This window comes from Amblyomma mixtum, chromosome 8, assembly GCF_055824585.1.
Source record: "Amblyomma mixtum isolate Tamu chromosome 8, ASM5582458v1, whole genome shotgun sequence".
In the NCBI taxonomy this organism is placed as follows: domain Eukaryota; kingdom Metazoa; phylum Arthropoda; class Arachnida; order Ixodida; family Ixodidae; genus Amblyomma; species Amblyomma mixtum.
Genome location: NC_143019.1, coordinates 126194302 through 126214533, shown reverse-complemented (window position 1 = coordinate 126214533; position 20232 = coordinate 126194302). Strand labels below are relative to the sequence as shown.

The window sequence follows — 20232 nt, the reverse complement described above, 5'->3', positions numbered from 1 at the left end:
ACTTCAATTCTAACAAACGGGCAGTTTTTTTAAACGTATTTGCAGCACACTTTTAGATGCCGTTGAACAGTCGGGGGCTCGAAATCGCGTTTCCGGTAATGGCATTTGCATTTTGTCAATGTATTTGAAGTGTACTTCCGTAAATACGCAATTAATTCTTCCAAATAATACTGAAATTCTAGCAAATCGGCAGTCCACATTAGCATGTTTGCCGCACACTTCCATCCAGCTGCCGTTGAACAATCTAATGCTCGAAATTGAGTTTCGGGAAATCGCATTTTGGTGTTGGCAGTGTATTTAAAGTTTACTTTCGTAAACACGCAATTAATCCGTCTAAGTCTAATCAAATTCTGACAAATGGGCAGTCCACGTAAACATATTTGCATTACACTTCAAGCTACCGTGGAACAATCTAGGCCTCGAAATGACATTTCTGGGAAGAGTGAAAACTCTCCCGTTCTTGTCACCCTCTCGTTTATGGTAACTTCTAGCAGGAAGGTGATCACCATTATACCCCTGCTACACGGGCGTTTCGAACGCCTTCCAACCGAATGTCATTCGACTCGACTGCCGAACTAACGCTGCTACTCGAAGTTTTTCAACGGCATTCGGTTCAGATGACATTCGAGTCGACGGAGCTCCGCAGAGACATTCCAGATTTTGAAATACCTTCGAAACGCGAACACAGCCCGAGCCGACCAATAGCCGTCGCTGCTGCCATCGCTTCGCCCCGCCCATAGCCGCGCGACTGCTTTCGGCTCTGCGGCTGTTCGTTTCGATACCGGCTGCTCGCTTTTTTCTGCTGTTTGTTTAGCAAATAGCTCGTGTTCTGTCTAAGGGAGTGCTTGAAAATATTACACCAATGAACATTAACCGCGTCAGCATGAAATTTCCCCAGGAGTGCGTCGATGAGGTTCACTGCATGCACTCATACTGTTGTTTACATCGCTGGGTACGAACAGCTATAGTCAGATACAACTTAAGTCTGCAGTGAAGCTCCGCCCACATTCAGCCTTCGCGCACAGAATTCCTCCACGACGAAAAAGCAGTCAGTTGCTTAAACGCTTCTTGTTACGTAAACAAGTAGCCTATCACAAGAAAAAAAATTATGAGCTGTAGAATTTCGATACATGGATTGTTTGATATAGTCAAACATTAAAAAGCTGATTTCGTTTACAGTTGCGATTGGCCAGCGGAGTAATACAGGACGCAGCGGACCGCGGCCCAGTGTTAGCAACTGCTGTTTTTTTAAGTTGTATCCTACTATAGTGCTCTTTTCATGGCATAAAACGCAATCTGCGCTTTTGCTAAGCGGGCAAAAATGTACTTTTGGCGTATTTTTAAGAATGTTCAAAATATTATTTCTAGTATACTTAGAAAGCATTCGTACTGCAGTTTAAGCATATGGACATAAAAAAAGTGCGAAATAAATATGAAATTAATACAATATGTTTGAAATGTATTTTTAGCTCGTCCTCTTTTTCGCCAAGGGTATGCCAATCATACAAGCTCATGAACGTACGAAACGGCTAATTCGAACAGGCCGGGCTCCCGTCGCGCACCCGGACAGTGAACCGTGACGGCACACCTGCTCGCCCCTGGACCAGCAGCCAGCGGCTACGAGCCAGAAACACTGCAGTCGAACGCGTGACGGCTTTGATAGAGCAGCTGTAGTGCCTGTGCTGGGGCCACGCGCACGAGCAGCTTGCCTGTCGTTCACTTGAGCGTATGCCGCCAGCGCACGCTGCTAATCGCTGCATGTGTTTTTGTTCGACAGCTCTCTTTGCCCGGTCACTTTCATGACTGCGGCAGTTCGCTTCGTCTGTCATGGAGTTCATCGCCCCGGTCACTTGCATTTCACGAGCACATGTCGAGGCAGGGGACCGGTGGGTTTTGTCAGCCACTGGGATACAGCCGCCTAGTGACGCTCACTTGATGCCGGCAAGCTTAAGAGGCATCTGCGCGTTCATGACGTTAAGTCAGTGCAGACAGACAGAATATTGGCGTAAAGTCCTAGCGCAAGCTTGCTCGTCTCCCTTGAGGTTATTAGTGCAGTGCGCTGCATCGGTCTCCTATTCCCTTTTTATTCGCACTACGGTTAACTGGAGAAATTCTCGCTTTACTCTGAGGTGGAGTAGTCGTGGTTAAATACTCTTAGGCATTCGTCCGCGACAAGTACTCTGCAGTCGCACTCTGGAAATGCTACTACCTTTCCAGAGTGCGACGTATCTTTAGAGGATACTCAGTTCACAGTGTTGTAAAATGTTTCGAAATTCAGACTTGCCCTTTGTTGCGGCGAAGGGAAAAATTGCCAAGTGTTTACTCTGTATTGCGCAACTGTCGCCGTGGTGTTGCCTGTATGGTGTTAATGCCCAATATTTACATTGAAATCTAGGACGATACTTTCGCGTTGTCATACTGATGGATCCCACAAGCTACCACTATGCTCCCACCAGGGAGCTACCACCAGGGACAAAACAACGGTTCGTGTGCTTGTCGCTGTTTAGTCTCGTGTTCTTAGCGGCAATGAGTGGAATCCATCAGTATGTATACAATCAGCCAGCTCCAATTGCCGCCATGCATGACATCACTCCACTCTGACCTGTAAACGTGAGCCTTTGCAAGTGACGTGTTACACCACCGGCGCTGCATGAACAGAAAGGTAATCGTAACAGCTGTCTCTCTGAAAGGCTCAAGGTATGTCATCTCGAAAAATACTAAGGCACGAACTATGGGCAGCCAAAGCAGGAGCGATCATCATCCCCAGAAACGTGATGCAGTTACTCGACATTTACATTTGTTGAAGCAAAGAAACAAGAGTAAACGAGATGAGCGGCGAGTACTAGTTAATAAAAAGTTGTATATTTCTGCAGGTGCGAGACGAAGTCCAATTTTAGAGCTGCATTTCCACTCAGAAATTGAACTCGATTTCCAAACACATTAAGGGAAGGGTGCACAAATATAAGAGATCACCTGCTCCGAGGCTCACACTGCGATTAGAAACACCCAGAAGCGCAATGCAGAAAAGGGATAAGCAAGCCACCTATGAATTCGATGAATGAAACTCGAGAAGCAAAAAAAGCGCATTTCGCAGTTTTATGGCGAACATAAGCTAGAATGGAAGAGAATAACGGGAAAAATCAGTTGACGTTTCATGTGCTTTTTTTTAAAGAGGAAAATAGTCTAAACAAGTCCTGATATTTTAAAACCTTTGAATACTTTACCACAAGAAAAGGAACCAGCAACCTTGTGTTTGGCGTATAATGCCCTTAGTCGCTTATGTGCGACAAAATCCAGCACAACACTTTAATACTGCGATTTGTAAGCACAAAACAGTGATGCATGTTACCACGACAGGTGTGTGACTTACGCTGTCCGACGTAAGGGAAATGCAGCACAAAACAGTTCTCGTAGTTAGCGTAGGACATCACGGCTGTTTCCTGCACGTCAGGACCTAGAAAACAGTGAAGTACAACAAATGCACGGTTGACTGGAAGTCGATTTAAGATAACAAATCTATTTAGGTATTTTGTTTGTGGCATAATTTTATGTGACGGATACAGGCTGGAGAAAAAGCTTCACTTACGGTACAGAACGGCGTGAAGCTCGCTCACAAGACAGACACACATGCAAAAGGCTGGGACATGCGCCAGATATCATCCCGCATTATAAGCTGGCCAGGCTAGCAAACATTAGGGATTGCTGCAATCAAGGAAGTTGTATACAAACAGCTGAAGAACAATAATTTCCGATTTAACTAGCGCCGCAGTGCGTATCCCTGATAGATTCGTCGCCCTTATTTTTTTGTGATACGCTTCTAACATCTTTCAGTTTGGTCCATCATAGCTTCTGCCTAGAATCTTGCGGCCGAATTCTAGAGCGATCCTCCAGTGGTGCGCTCATCACGTTCCCTTGACTTATGGAGTCATGGAAAGCAGGCATCATTTCACTAGCATCATTTGAAGCTTCCTCGATGGCTGCTGACACGAAAGACGCGCGTTCGATCCCGGCCGCGGTGGTCGAATTTTGATGGAGGCGAAATTCTAAAGGCCCGCGTCTTGTGCGATATTAGCGCACGTTAAAGAAACCCAGGTGATCGAAACTTCCAGAGCGCTAAGTCGCTTTGGGACGTTAAACCCCCACAAACCAAACTAGCCTCATTAACTGTTCCTTGGGCAGGGCTGGAGTGCTCCTTAGCCCGTCTGTCACGTGCGTACCGATGGGGCTCTGAAAAAGGCGCAGGACTCAGCACTAGCCCGAGGTATTCCAAACCAGCTGCAGAGCTGGATGTTCGCCACCTACTGTGGACTGGTGCAGGGACAAGGGCTTCAAGGACACGGATTTTACAGGAAGCAGGACTAACAGTGACAAGGGAGGGAGGATTTCTCCAAGAGGCTGACCTACAACATTAAGAGCAGGAGCGTTCTCCGGTTCCTGCATGAAGGCACCTTGCTTGATTTTCTTTAGTATTCAGGGAACCCAAATTATGCCTTTATGGGAAGTGTGTGAAATAAAGAAAAAAAAGAAGAAAACAGCACGCGCACGATGCATTGCAATGTACAGAGATCTTCGAGGCTGCTTGTCTCCCGCACTATGCGATTGTTGGGATCTTCGATTTGCTGTGACCTAAGTGAGAAGCGATCAATTATGTATGACGATGAATTGATGCATAATTTGCCTCTGAACGGAACAACTTTCTCCGACGCCATAGCCGACCCGTGAAAACTACAAAAGTTTGAGGATTTAGAGCATTTTTTTGCACCACGCAAGGATAAGAAGAAAGGCCAGCAAAAAAGAAAACAGAGGCGGCAGTTGTTATGTTGACCACATATGCCGTAACAGGCTGCCACATCGAATTTTAAAATGAATGCGCAGTCCGCTGCCCGCATTCCTGGGGTCAGCATAGCTTAGATGAGACGTTGTCTGATGAGCCGTATCCACCGGGAAAGAGAAGTTTTCTGTTTTTATATGCAGAGCATGCTCCTGGAATTTGCGGTGTTGGACATTTTCAAAATGTGAGGTAGTAGCAGTTTACTGTTGTTTAAACATTAGCTATAAAAATAAAGGACGGACTTCAAGTGAAAATGGAAGAAACTCCGTAGTGAGGAATACGAAGACGAAATAGTTTGAACTCAATTGGAACGAGCATGAAATGCTCATATAATGTGAGGAGACATTGCCGATATTATATAAATGTGGTTTGAACGAAGTATGGTAAAGACAGAGAAATTTTGCAATGTGCGATATATGTGTGAATAAAATCACACAAAAATATAACTTACATTAATCTTTAGAATAAACGCCATAAGCAGACTTAGTGCCCGCAAGAATTAAAGTAACAAGGAATCGTCATGAAATGTGTGACAACCTGGTGCCACGCGCCCGCTGATTTCATGCGATCGAAGTAGGTATAATGGAGCTCAGAAAAAAAAGATGCGAAGCCATGCATTAAGTGTGGCATCGAGGCCTATTACGAAATTCCGATTACGTGGGAGAGGGCCTAGCAAGGTCAAACAGGGTGTTGCATGCATGATAGAGGACAGGAATGTTTCTTGGCGGTAAAGTGTAAAGAGACATACCTATTTTTTCATTCGTTCCCACGATGAAAAATAGCTAAAATTAACCATGATTTCCAGAGGTTAAACTTCGAGACGGAAAGTATGACACAAAAGGGCTAGAGGCGCTACAAGAATATCACATAATAAACAGAGGTAGTGAAGGCGTCAGGGGTACAACCCTTGTGGCCTTCAAGTTGGAAATTATGTTTGCGGAGCGATATGTATGACAGTGCGGTAGATGCGGCATTTCTTCCCGCGCATAAGAACTGTTCTTTGACCAGGTCAAAGTTTCGGCTTGTTCCTTGCCTGTCTTTTCTCCGTCTCGCTGGCTCTCTTGTAGTGCTTTTTAACACCTTCTAAACTATGAAACATCTAGCACGCATGTAACTTCCATTGAATCATTTCTATTGAAATCACAAGCCGCGTTAACATACCGCAGTAAAAATGCTTCTGCAAGAAATGTCCATTTATCTTGCTAAGGCAGCGGTCAAATCGCGACCATAAATTTGTCAACGTCATTCGTTCAGTTTGTTTCTTGGTATTCAGAGTATCATATAGCCACTTGTGAAACACATACATGGACATCTGAAATCGGCTGCCGTGGATTGTTGTAAGAGTATTCCTAATGCAGGACAGTGGCCGCGAGGCATTTTCACGGAGGCATGGTGCAAGAAGTGCCTGTATGCTGAGAATTTATTGCGAATTAAAGAGCACAGGCAGTTGTGGGTAACGCCGAGAGCTTCTTTCCGGTCGGTGTTTTAGTTCGCAAATATATATTTTTTGCCAATAACAAAAATACTAAAAGTTGGACAGCCCTACTTATGCTTCATAATTGCCACTTCGTATCATTTTAAGCATTTGAAAAAAATTGTGCTCCTTCAAAGAGTGCACCGCATACAAAACTGCGTTTGCAATACCCATACTTTCTAACCCCATGCTCCCTGGGGGCATATCATCTTCTAAAAGGCCACCTCTGATGCACAGCAGCACTTATGCTGCATTTACAAGCCAGGGGTCAGTGTATCCGTCTGTGTTTTACTTAATTTAACGAAACCTGCCGCATTTACGAAGCATTAAAAATCTGCAATTATTAGTGGCAGCTTTTGCCAAGACCAGGTTAAAATTTATACTTTCGTCGTAAGTTCCCGCTCTGCGTTACTTACGCTCATCCTCCGTGAACAGAACTGTGTTGGGTGTAGGTCCAGCGGTGGCATGGAAGGAGACATTCTTCCTGAAAAAATATGGAAGATATTGTCACGACCAGAGGAGCCGTGAAGGTAGACGTCAGAAAGAACCCAAGACCGGGAGCCTTCTTTTTAATTATCGAGCCAGCTTCCACGACACAGAACAGAACAGCGCGCCACGAGAGCCCACCGCCGCTTCGTCGTCGTCTTCGACTCAGCGCGGAGGCCGCGCGGCGCGTTAGGCGCGTGGCATTATTCCCCCCCCCCCCCCCCCGCGAAAGCAAACATTGTCGCGATGTGGAATGGGGTATGTACAGTGAGGGGAAGAGGAACAAAGAAAAGACTGGGAGTGAGGTGAACTATACAGTGCGCGCTAGATGACATGCAGGGAGAGTCAAGTACACACGTGGGGTAAGGGGAAAAGGTACAAAACAGCGTGAACACAGCGCTCAGTCACGCGAAAAGTACGGCTTTAAGCGCACTACATGCACGATTTCAGGCCGTTGACGCTGAGGGCCGGAGACCACAGTTCCATGGGGGACAACTTCGTAGTTGACGCTGTTCAGGCGGCGCAGGACTCTGTACGGGCCAAAATACCTATTTAAAAGCTTTTCGCACAATCCCTTGCGGCGCACTGGTGTCCACACCCACACGTGGTCGCCCGGCTCGTAGTGCACGTCCCTGTGCCGAAGGTTATAGTATCGGGCATCGGCGGATTGCTGGTCCTTGATGTGCAAGCGGGCCAGCTGACGGGCCTGCTCTGCTTGCTCCACGAAGTGGCCAGCTTCAGGGGGAAGCTCTGCGGCGCCGTACGGCAGCATGGCGTCTAGCATCATGCGGACCTCTCTGCCATACACGAGACGGAACGGGGTGAACTGGGTGGTTTCCTGCGTCGCGGTATTATATGCGAAGGTGACGTACGGCAAGACCTCATCCCAGGTTTTGTGTTCAACGTCGACGTACATCGAGATCATGTCCGCCAATGTTTTGTTGAGCCGTTCCGTTAGACCATTGGTTTGGGGATGATACGCTGTTGTTGGTCGATGAGCAGTATGGCTAAGCGCTAAGATGTCACGTAAGAGTCGGGCTGTAAACGCCTTGCCGCGGTCAGTAATGATGGCCGATGGGGCGCCGTGTCTAAGCACGATGTCGTGCATAAAGAAGTGGGCAACTTCGGCGGCAGTATCTCGCGCAAGGGCCTTCGTTTCAGCGTAGCGGGTCAAGTAGTCTGTGGCGACTACGATCCACTTGTGGCCGGAAGACGAGAGAGGAAATGTCCCCAGGAGGTCCATGCCGACTTTGTCGAATGGTATTTGTGGCGGCTCGATGCACTGAAGCAGTCCAGGAGGCTTGAGCGCGGGTTTTTTTCGCCGCTGGCATTGCCGGCATGTCCGGACATAATGCTTGACACTTGAAGTTAGGTTGGGCCAGTAATAGTTCTGCCGGATTCGGGATAAGGTGCGGGTAACTCCAAGGTGGCCGGAAGTCGGTTCATCATGGCAGGCAAGGAGGACTTCATCCCGCAGATCAGATGGTATGACGAGCAGGTAAGTTGTCGGACTTGAAGTAGAGTTCTTTTTATAAAGCACCCCTCTCCGCAGGCAGAAGGACGATAGTCCACGAGCTACGTTTCGTGGTATTTCAGGGCACCCACCTTCGAGATGTTCGATGAGCAGACGGAGCTCGGCGTCGGCACGCTGTCTGGAAACGAGCTCAGATGTGCTGACCGCTCCAAGGAAGCTATCATCGTCGGCGGTGTCTTGCGGAGGAGGTTCGACGGGAGCACGTGACAAGGTATCAGCGTCGGTGTGTTTCCGGCCTGACTTGTAGGTGACGGTGAAATCGAATTCCTGCAGGCGTAATGCCCAACGTGCTAGGCGGCCGCAAGGGTCCTTTAAATTTTTCAGCCAGCACAGCGAGTGGTGGTCGGTCACGATACGAAACGGTCTGCCATAGAGGTATGGGCGGAACTTGGCGGCGGCCCAGACTACCACTAAACATTCTTTTTCCGTGGTAGAGTAGTTCAACTCAGCACGCGACAGTGCGCGGCTGGCGTAGGCAATTACTTTGTCGACACCGTTTTGCCGCTGAACTAGAACGGCGCCAAGACCGACGTTGCTCGCATCCGTGTGCACCTCCGTATCGGCATCTTCGCCGAAATGTGCCAGGATGGGCGGTGATTGGAGTAGGCGTCGTAACTCGTCGAAGGCAGTCTGTTGTTCGTTGCCCCTGGAAAATGATGTGTCATCACGGGTTAGGAGCGTCAGAGGGCTGGCGAGCTGGGCGAAGTTTCTAATGAAGCGGCGATAATAGGAGCACAGGCCTAGAAAACGACGGACTGCTTTTTTGTGGGAGGGGACCGGAAAGGCAGCAACGGCAGCAAGCTTCTCTGGGTCAGCGCGGATTCCGTCAGCACTAATGACGTGCCCGAGGAACTTCAATTCGGTGAACCCAAAGTGGCATTTTTCTGGTTTGAGGGAGAGGTTGGCGGATCGAACGGCTTTGAGGACAGTCCTGAGGCGGTGCAGATGTTCCGTGAACGTTGCGGAAAAAATGATGACATCGTCAAGATAAACAAGACAGGTCTGCCACTTCAAACCGGTGAGAACGGTGTCCATCATTCTTTGGAACGTGGCAGGAGCACAGCAGAGCCCGAATGGGAGGACGCGAAATTCGTACAGCCCGTCCGGTGTAATGAAGGCGGTTTTCTCACGGTCCCTCTCATCAACTTCTATCTGCCAATAACCACTTCTGAGGTCGACCGAAGAGAAGTACTTGGCTTGACGAAGTCGGTCGAGGGAGTCGTCGATACGCGGGAGCGGGTACACGTCTTTCTTGGTCACACTGTTCAGCTTCCTGTAGTCGACGCAGAACCGTAGTGTCCCGTCTTTCTTTTTCACGAGGACGACAGGAGACGACCACGGACTGCTTGACGGTTGGATGACGCCGTCTGTGAGCATCTCTTCGACCTGTGTTTGAATAGCATCTCGCTCACGAGGGGACACACGATAGGGCTGCTGATGGATGGGTCGGGCTCCTTCATGCGTGATAATGCGGTGTTTAACTATCGACGTTTGGCGCACTTTGGACGACGACGTGAAACACGCACCAAACTCCCGCAAGAGGTCCTGGAGTTGCCTCTTTTCAGTGGGTGGAAGGCCAGGATTCATGTCTACGCTGGTGACCGCTTCGGCGTCAGCTCCAGGTGTGTCCTCCGCACAAGCAAAGCATTCGGCCACTTCCTGAACATGGTCAACGTAAGCGATGGCTGTGCCACGGAACAGATGTCGATGTTCATTGCAGAAGTTGGTGACAAGGACCTCTGTACAACCGTCATGAAAGGATCCAAGGCCCCGTGCCACCGCAACCCCCTTAGTGAGTACGAGGGAGACATTAGGCTCGATAACCCGGAGTCCCCTATGTGGCTCGTCGCAGGTAACTCTCGTGAGAATGCTGGCACGTGGTGGCACCGTAACGTTATCGTCGGCGACTCGCAGGGCGGACCGAGAACCCTGGTGCGCAGGTTCTTCCGTGGCCATCGCGGTAGAAAACGTCACCAAGCGGTTCGGGAGGTCTATGATCGCACCGCGCTCGCGAAGAAAGTCGATGCCAAGGATGACATCGCGAGAACATTCGCGGAGAACGAGAAAAGTGGCAACGAATGTGCAGCCTCGAACCGTAACCCGGGCCGCACACATGCCGAGTGGTGCGACAAGATGTCCGCCTGCCGTGCGTATGTCGGGACCGTCCCAGGGTGTCGTCACTTTTTTCAGGGCCGTCGCAAGCCGTCCGCTAAGAATAGAGTAATCTGCGCCCGTATCAACCAACGCGCTGACCTCCTTTGTGTCGACGAGAACAGGGATATCCAAGGAGACCCTGCCTTCTGCACGGCCCGTCGATGGCTGTTGTGGAGGATTCAGTCGGTGCGGCGGCGGAACCTGGTCGGCGACTGGGGTTGCGCTGTCGGAGCGATTCAAGCGGCGCGTTGGGGGAAACTCTTCGGCGATGCGGCGTTCGGCGTCGGGGCGATTGGGTCGGTGCGGCGGCGGAAGCGGGTCGGCGATTGGGGTTGCGGCATCGCGGCGATACGAAAGGCGCGTCGGGGAAAACTGTGCAGCGATGCGGCGTGCGACGTCGGGGCGATTCAGTTGCTGCGGCGGTGGAAGCTTTGCGTCGGAACGGCGTTCGGCGGCCTCGCCTCCAAAGGCCGCCGGAGCTAGTTTTCCCGACGAGGGCTCGAGGAACCACGTTGTCCTGAGGCGAAACGGGACCCAGAGGGCGAAGACCGGCGTGGAGAGGGCGATCGCGACTCGCGGCGCGGAGGAGATGGTGAACTACGCTGGCAGTTGACATACTCGGCGATGTCTTGAGGGCGCTCTCCAGGGCGTGGACGGGGGCTGTCGACAGAAAAACCGCGTAGTCCCATTTCGCGATAGGGGCACCGCCGGTAGAGATGGCCGGCCTCACCACAGTGGTAGCAGAGCGGGCGTTGATCCGGAGTGCGCCAGAGGTCAGTCTTCCGCGGTGCCTGGCGCCGATCCGCCCAGTAAGGAGTCGGCTGGGCAGAGTGCACTGCGACCAATGGTGCGGTGTAAGGCGAAGGCCCAGGAGATGAGGCCGCGCGGCGCACGACGTCCGCGTACGTGACTGGCTGGACAGGAGTCGGGTACGGCGCGGGATCGTATGGGGTCGGTTGCGGCGCCGGCACAGCTGCAGCGTCTTGTGCCCTGAGTGCCTGTCGGACTTCCTCGCGGATGACACTGGTGACGGAATCGACGCGAGGGGCAAATGTGGCTTGAAGGTGCTGCAGCTCCTCGCGGACCACGGAACGGATGAGTTCGCGAAGGGAGTCCGGATTCGTCCTGGGATCATGGTCGAACCGGTCCAACGTTGATAGAGTCGACGTTTGGCGCAGTTGCCGGTCGTACTGATGGGATCTTTGCTGCAGCAATTTCTCCATATGCACGGCGTCGGCCAGGAACTCCGCGACGGTGTTGGGCGGGTTCCGCACGAGGCCGGAAAAAAGCTGGTCTTTTACGCCGCGCATCAGGTGCCGCAGCTTTTTTTCTTCAGGCATGGCCGGATCAGCGCGATGGCAAAGACGCTTCACATCCTCGACGTACATGGCAACACCCTCATTGGGAAGCTGAATTCGAGAGGACAGTGCACGCTCTGCGCTCTCCCGGCGGTCGCTGTTAGCGTACGTACTCAGGAGCTGACGTCGAAAGTCCGGCCACGTAGAGAAAGTATTCTTATGGTTTTCGAACCACGTTCGTGCAGAGTCTTCAAGGCTGAAGTAAACGTTACGCAGCTTTGTAGCGTCGTCCCAGCAGTTAAAGGTCGCGACCCGTTCGTAGTGAGCCAACCAGTCTTCGGCATCTTCAAACAGGTCGCCGTGAAAGGGCTTAGGCGTGCGTGGAGTCTGAAGGGTGAGATAGGTGGGGCTGGCTGCAGGGACAGTCGTAGGCAGGGCGGGCAGTGGCGTCGCCATGAGTGGAGTGGTAGTTGAAGGCGCGCTGACAATAGGAAGGGCCTCGGGGGACAGGCCGCGGATCCTCCGGCTGGCACGATGGACAGGGGTGGTCACAAGAGGCGGACGCGTCGAGTCGTCCTCAGGAGTAGGGAGCATCGGCCGCACCTCCACCAGTGTCACGACCAGAGGAGCCGTGAAGGTAGACGTCAGAAAGAACCCAAGACCGGGAGCCTTCTTTTTAATTATCGAGCCAGCTTCCACGACAGAGAACAGAACAGCGCGCCACGAGAGCCCACCGCCGCTTCGTCGTCGTCTTCGACTCAGCGCGGAGGCCGCGCGGCGCGTTAGGCGCGTGGCAATATTTTTAAGAATGGCTGCATAATTTTCCTGCATTTCTCTGCTGCGTATTGAAGGAAAGTCCTTTCTCGCTTCCCTAATTAACGCTCTCACTCTGAGCTCAAAACGTACGTGACTGCTGTGTTGAGCTTTAAAAATTTTGTTCCAAAACGCCATCTCTAAAAGCCAGTGGGAGGTTAATGAAGTTCATGTGTACAACATCACGCATGAGCTCTGCTTATTTCGACGGAGCTTTGAATGCCTTCCGCTCGAAGAAGACAATATATGCCTCTTCCAGATCATTGTCCCAAATACTTAAGGGAAATATCCGCTTTGCACTCTACTGTTTTAAACCTGCGATTCACAAGTAAGGCTCAGAATCGAGGCGGTACGACATAGGCGCGTACTACACCAGGAATGCATACCATCGAAGAAGAGGCGTCAGAGGCAATCAGAAGTGGAGGGAGCAGCAACGGCCTCCACTCAGTAAATCAGGGAGGAATCGATTTCGGCACTGTATATAGGTGCAGAGCTTGTTGTTGCTAGAACTTAAATTATAAATGGTAACCATCCTCTAAGAGTTTTTTTTCATTGTCATCTTCTTTTTCTGCAAATCTGATGTCTTAATCCAGAAAAGGGAGTAATTACTCTACTTGGTTCGATCAAACGCGATCATACGGCTGCACAGGAAAGCTACAGAGACTTTGCAGTAACTTTTTAGTTGAATAAAAATTAGTCCTGGTTCTGGGTTTGAACATGGCACCACCATTTCTCCGGAGCGTTCACTCTACCAAGCAGATGGCAGATGGCAAGCCGATGGCATTCCGAGGCCAAATCATCAGCAACATGATGTCAAACATCGAACAATCCAATATCACCATTTTCTAAGACGTTCCACTACCACCTATTTCACTTCGAGTTGCTGATTCATTTCGTCTCGGCCTGCCAACTGTTAGCTGTCCTGGTTAGCTCGGTTAGTAGAGTCGCGGTCCGGGCCAGAACGAAATGTCTTTTTCAACTACAAAGTCTCTGTCAAACATATATTTCTTTCCGTTGTTGCGTACAGCTGCGCTTGACTGGATGCTGAGTAACTACTCCCCTAGTTTAGCTCTACACCACCTTGGGACACTCCCATGAACGTATTGCCACAAAGCTTTGTAATGTTTATTTCCTCGTGTTTAACGCCGCCGGGATGCGGCTTTACTGCTTTATTTGTGATGGAAGACGCCAAAAGATTTATCTCGAAGGATCTCAGCCAAGCTGAAATGATTCGGCGTTGTTCCAGACTGTTGTGGTTATTTTGTACGCCTTATCTCGAAAGTTCGTAGCCAGCTTTAAATTCCGCACGGCCAAGAGTGGCGGATATTCTGTTCGACGATCGCCGAGCACGCTTGTTGCTACGCCGTCGCCGAGTCATTCAGTTCTTTGCGGGCGCAAGTGAGCCCAAATAAAGAGTTTTGTTTGGAAGCCATTCTGGCTGTCTTCCTGCTCCCAGGACTGCTGTGACCACTACGTGACAGCATATAATAAAAAAGGACTGGATTTTTTACATCTTCGTACGCGTTGGAAGCAACTGGACTGCGTATATTGCAAGCTTTTAAAGATTAAAATCAAGACTTACTTTTCTGTGCCATGGAGTCCTTTGAACATGCACACGTAGTCGACTTTCTTCGCTACTGGATCAAAATCTGTTTGCTTTACCGAGAGGCATTCAAAAGTTGTGTCGTTGTTCGAATTTGAGATCACTACAATGTCCTTCAGGCTTGCGAACACCTAACAAAAAAAGAACATATACTTGTCTGAAATAGAATGTTTGAATCAAAGTCAATAAATTCGTAGACACGTCAAGCAATGGGGTTCTCAAATAAAGAGAAAAAGGGGCTCTTTACTCTTGTTGCATCCAATAGATGCTCGTTGGTGTCTTTTTAAAACCGTGTTAGCTTCAAGCTTGCGTAAAAATAGTGCACTACAATCATGGATATTTCTATTTCTCCAAAATTTCGCCATTAACGCGTCTTTTATAGCCCATGGCTCGCTTCGGGACGTTAAACTCCACAGTTTACAGTTTCCCTACCACCGGGTAAAGTTTCTGGTCAAGTAGTTTAAATGCTGTAGGCAATCAATTGAAGACAAGCGCCGTTCTTGGCGACCTGTCAAAGCGTCTTCGGAAGATATGTACCGTGATTGCACGCTCATGCATCTGGAAGATCGCAGAGCCAGAGTTATATCTCATGAATTAGTCATGTAAGTAGGCATGGTTTCACTATCATTAATGATGTTTTAAAGATCAAAAAGGCGTGTTCTCGACGGGCGCCATGATTATGACTACTCAAAAAATTTACAAATTTGCATTGTTCTCTCTCTTCAACGAGGCATCTAGGGCACTTGTAAACATGAAACGTTTTGCAGTAAGGGTGTGGCATTGTTTAAAATTAGTCATAAATGGTGCTAGCCGGATTCTTGACATGTCTAGTACAGGCCTTGTCACGCGGCTCACGCCACACCACACGACACCACAAAATACTTCTGCCGCCGACCTCCTTGAACCTGATAGACTAGCTCACTGCCCTCACTCTATTTCTTTTAGACGCCCCGTGTATGTTCACTGTGCTTCCCCAGTTGGCCGGAGGCAAACCTAGCCATACTGAAATAGTTTCACTGTAACGCGTATTACGGTACGCGCAACGAACGGTAACCTGCGGAGGCCCGCACGGTGTGCTCACTGTGGTAGCACACGCCCAGCAGCTTGCCATTGGATCGGGAAATTTCGGGATGTTCGGCTACAAGTACGGCTCAGCTTTGCGACGCAGTTCGCCTGAATATGCTGAGAACGTTGGCTAAAAGCAGTAATTGCCTAAAACAAGTCGCCAGCATTAGATGTAGGAGAATATAGAAAAGCCAATAGCTAGTAGATTACCTAATGCTCATGTAGAGAACGTATTCAACTGGTGCCAGAAAACCTGCTGTCTGTTCTTTCATCCAAATATAGTTTTACAGTTTTCAGCTCACCTATTATTTGCGAAAACCGGTGTGTTAACATTGTCTAAAACTCGATCACTGCCGCTGATGATGTTTCCTGTCTAGGTGTGTAATATGACAAACATCTCAAATTTCGCACTGACATCATATTCATTTCTCGAAAAATGGCTCATGGGATTAGAGTAATAATTAATGTTCAGCCGTATTTTGGTTTTCCCACTCTCATTTCTCTCGATTACTTGTTCATCCGTACCCACAATCAGTACTGCATTTCTTCTTGAGGAAACACACCATTCGCATTTATCTTCCTGCAAATCATACAAAATCAAGCTATACGCATCATCACTTATAGTCACCGCTCAAGAAGTGCCCTTCGTCTGCTCCGATCACACGCTATTTTATCTGTGCCCAAAATAATCGACTACAATATATGTACGTTTATGTATAAATGTGTTACAGAACTACTTTCATTTTCGCTAACTTCCAGTGAACGAATACGGCGTCACTACGACACAATTTCTGCTAGAAAAATAACTTCTTACTGCCTCAATGAAACACTAATTACGAAAAACAGACAGTTCGATTCTCTGCTACCACGCTTTGCACTTCATTACCAGTTACTATTAAGCAATTATTAAATATTTATGTTTTTATATTCCGTCTTCATTCGTTTTTGGAATCGCCGTAATTGATGTTCTCTAGGTAAATTGTTCTAGTCTAATCATATACATCATTTTTTGACTTATTGTCGTGTTGTTCATTATGCGATTAGGTGTATAATCGCTTTCATTCAAACAAAACTACCTTTATTGCTTTATCATGTTTCACTCAACTCTCCCTGTTGATAATAATGACTATCATTTTTGCAATTGCTGACTGCATATTTTTTACAACTGTCTTACGAGCAGGTTCCGTCCACAGTCTCTGACTCTGGGACCTCCCTCTGTATTCTAGAGTTTTTGTAACCTGCAACATGGAATAAACGAAACTTCAAATCCCAGGAGACATTTGCTGGCAAATGTTACAGGTCATGAGACATGAATCTACCACCGCGATCTGGAGATCAAACAAAGCGGATGCAATGGAAGCACAACGAGTCGCGAACTGCTATGAATTGCGTGCAACGGCATGCTCTAATGGCCGCAGCAACAGATTTTGAGCGGTACAAAAGTCATTATTACAGGAATTCTTGCCACACTGTGGTATTGTGTGAGACACCTGAGCTTCTATTATGAAAGCATGACGCGAGCAATGAATGATAAACGCCATGATAAACGCCATGGGCACTTATGGGGAGGTGTGTTGCTGCTTTAGAGAATGCGCCAGTTAACAACTGCTACAAATCAAAAGCGCTCAAAAGGAAAACTGGCTACACGGAGCCTAACTATCCACCCTACAGTTCGGATCTGGTTCCTGGTGGTTATTTTTTTGTTTTCTTACATGAAGAAATTTCTCCCTGGGCAAAGATGTAATGATGATAATGAAGATAACAACGCGATAAATGCTTGGTGCAGCACTATGAAGCCCTCTATTGTCCATGACAATGAATCTCTATGGCGCCAAGCCTTTAGCCAAACAACGCCAAGGCACAAGTTATTTCCACCTGTGCAAAGGTGGCATGAAAGGCCCAACTTGCAGGCATTTAATCCCAGATAGGTCGAGCACCAGTCCAAGTATCTTATTTTAAGACCGTCCATTGCAGGAGGTGAAGTGAAATGAATGTTAAAAGAGTAGAAAACTGATCTAGTTGGTTCATACTTCTGGGCGGGTACAGCAGGAACAACAATACGTGGAAGCAGAAAGAAACGCACAGAACGTGGACGAAGCTGACTGTCAACTAAAAAATTATTGAAAAACCCGCGCTTTTTGTTTTCTTGTCAAAATTATCTTGCTTTCATCTGCCGTGAGGTTCATTCAAGTGAAAAATTTCTTTGATAGAGCTATTGATGGTGCAATAAAGCACTGCTGTCCTTTTCCCGTATTGCCCATGCTTCAAGGATTTCACGTGTTACTTGGTCTGCATACCTTTCCATGACTTGCACTTCATGCAATTTGGGCTCGCACTTGCGCGCTTTTTTCTTCTTTTTGCTTTTTTTGTTTCTTTTACCTGCAATGCAGGGCTAGATTGCTGCTTGGGGCACCTCATAGCGATGATGCATGCTCTCTTAGCCTATCATTAAGGCACCTTTCCGTCTGCCCTATATATTGGCAAATAAGAGAAGACCAATAGAATAGAAGAAATAATAGGATAGAGATAGAAGAAATAGAATATCTGACATCCATCACCGTGGCTCAGTTGGTAGAGCACCGGACGCGTAATTCGGAGGTCGTGGGTTCGTTTCCCACTGGCGGCATGTGGTTGTTAATTAACTAGAAAAGCAGAAGAATAATCTTTGAGCGATAACATATTCAGTAATATTCTTCGTTGATCAGCACCACAAAATAAATAAATTAAAAAAAATCCCGTGTCCCTTGGTTTCTGTGGCTGCTGGCTTCTCTTAAATGTATAACGAGCCCCTCATTCCCCTTCCCTGATATATATATATACGAAGCGTATACTTCGCTATATAGTCTTGTAAGCAGTCAAGTACTCCATGCTTTCGCAACCTATATATATATATATATATATATATATATATATATATATATATATATATATATATATATATATATATATATATATAGTAAGAACGTAGACCAACGTTTGAAACACTTGAAACACTTTATTGACGTTTCGACCGTGGAACGGCCTTCGTCAGACATTCTGACGAAGGCCGTTCCACGGTCGAAACGTCAATAAAGTGTTTCAAGTGTTTCAAACGTTGGTCTACGTTCTTACTACTACATACCGTGCCGAGATTCCTTCTTTTTTTCTGTATTATATATATATATATATATATATATATATATATATATATATACTGGAAGTCCTAGCGCATCTAATGCGCATTTAGCCTAACTATGAAAATCAATCATCACCTTTTATTCCAGTGCTAGCAGGCCATGATGCTTCGTAGCAACACCGAACGAAAAAAAAATTGTGCTCAAATACGGCGTCTGGAGATTCGCATATGAAAGGTCTATTCCAGCTTTATTTTCACGTTTAATTACTGATGCCACCTAGACACAGCATGTGAAGTAATTAAGGAGCATTAGCGCGCTGGCACCTGGACTCAAACACGTAGTTTTCGAACACAGCCCAGAGTTCTCGGACATGCATCAGGGGAGGAAAGATGCACACAGGGCTCAGAAAAGAATGGTAAAGAAAGAACTGATCCCAATAATGCTCGCGACAGAGGCGAATTCTGTGCATTAGTGAATAAGAGGCTCTTATTGCTTGCGTTCCAACTCTGCGCGCCAGAGCACCAACACATTCCACCGTACGCAACACATGCTGGGATCTTTCGATCACCCTCCCACCTAACCATATATAGATTTCCGGCACTTAGCTCCCACATTTACCAAGAAAGGGCATTCGTGCCACGGAATATCTTGAACTCCGACCACCTATCCTTACTAAAAAATCCTCCATGATTGGTTGGAAGTTGTGGAAATGTTTGAATAGCTGTAAAAGAACAATGCCTTTTGCCCCACTTCAGACGTATGATTAACAAATGTTTTATGACAGCAGGGGACATACCTCAAAGGCGTCCGGGATTTCCCTCTGAAGCGCGTTTGGTGTCCGCATCGCTGTTGATGTGCCAGCCAGTAGAATAATGCATATGTGAACTGAAAAGGCCGTAAATAGATCCGCCATTTTGAAGACCACGGGCATAGTTCCCAGTGAGCAGGCTGGAAACTTGAATAGCGTTGATGCACCATATGTCCAGGTTTTATACCACGTTGCTGGGCTGCGCCTGAAATGAGATTGGGAACAGATGAACAGAGCGTCCGTCATGCCTCACATACGTTTCTCGTTTCCTTTGAAATTGGGAAAATGCAATTTAGCGTCAGTCATCCTTGAGTCTTTTGTGCCGTAGGACCGTTCAAGCATAAAAAAGCAATGTGCCTTGGCACTTTATCGTGCCCAATTTAGCGATAGTGGTATGTTCTTTCTGGGAATACATTTCATTTCATTTATTGGTTTTGTTTGGCCAGTACAGAGACTGCAAACAAGGGAGAGCAAGCTAAAGGCGCCTAGTAGCGCCTGACTGAGGCCTGCCCTCCCCATGTAAAAAAACAAAAACAAAAACAAAGTGGCACTTGGCAATGGTACAAAGTTTTCATAAGTAACAGAAACTAGAAAAGCAGCGGATATACTGACAACGAAACAGAGATCAGGCATGCATAGAGCTAAGCACAACAAAACTAAGATCAAAACATAACAAAGACAATAACTGATTAGGTAAAAACACACCACAACTAGCTATAACAAAAATATTCATGAACAGTTTTCCTAAATCTGACCTCGGACATATTTTGTAGTGACAATTCTGTTAAATATGGATAGGTGTTTAATGTATGAGGAATTATGTGAGTTAGTTTTTGGAACCCATAGTTTGTACGGGATTTTGATGCATGGTATTGAGGGTGCCTAAGACTGTATGCTGTTTGGGCAATTAAATATGTGCTCTCGAAAGTCTGCCAGTTTCTTTTCATAAGGTTTCTGATATAAACAGCAAGCTTCTTGTGGTAAGCGGCCGTGATGGTTAGCAGTCTATGGTTGAGGAAGGAAAGACCCGTGCTCTCACTGTAATGTAAA

At 47.6% G+C, this 20232-nt stretch overlaps 1 protein-coding gene across 1 annotated transcript in view; it reads right to left on the bottom strand.

The window, feature by feature from the left end:
• LOC149334246 (uncharacterized) overlaps positions 1 to 19482 on the bottom strand; it is a 29274-nt gene extending 9792 nt beyond the window's left edge. Inside the window, exons 1-4 of the mRNA XM_089556222.1 lie at positions 19171 to 19482; positions 14173 to 14324; positions 6722 to 6789; positions 3371 to 3454 (exon numbers count right to left, since the gene is read on the bottom strand). Coding sequence (XP_089412348.1) covers positions 3371 to 3454; positions 6722 to 6789; positions 14173 to 14324; positions 19171 to 19428 — 562 coding nt within the window. The 5' untranslated portion in view covers positions 19429 to 19482. The remainder of the gene's footprint in view (positions 1 to 3370; positions 3455 to 6721; positions 6790 to 14172; positions 14325 to 19170) is intronic.
• Positions 19483 to 20232: the final 750 nt, after the last annotated feature.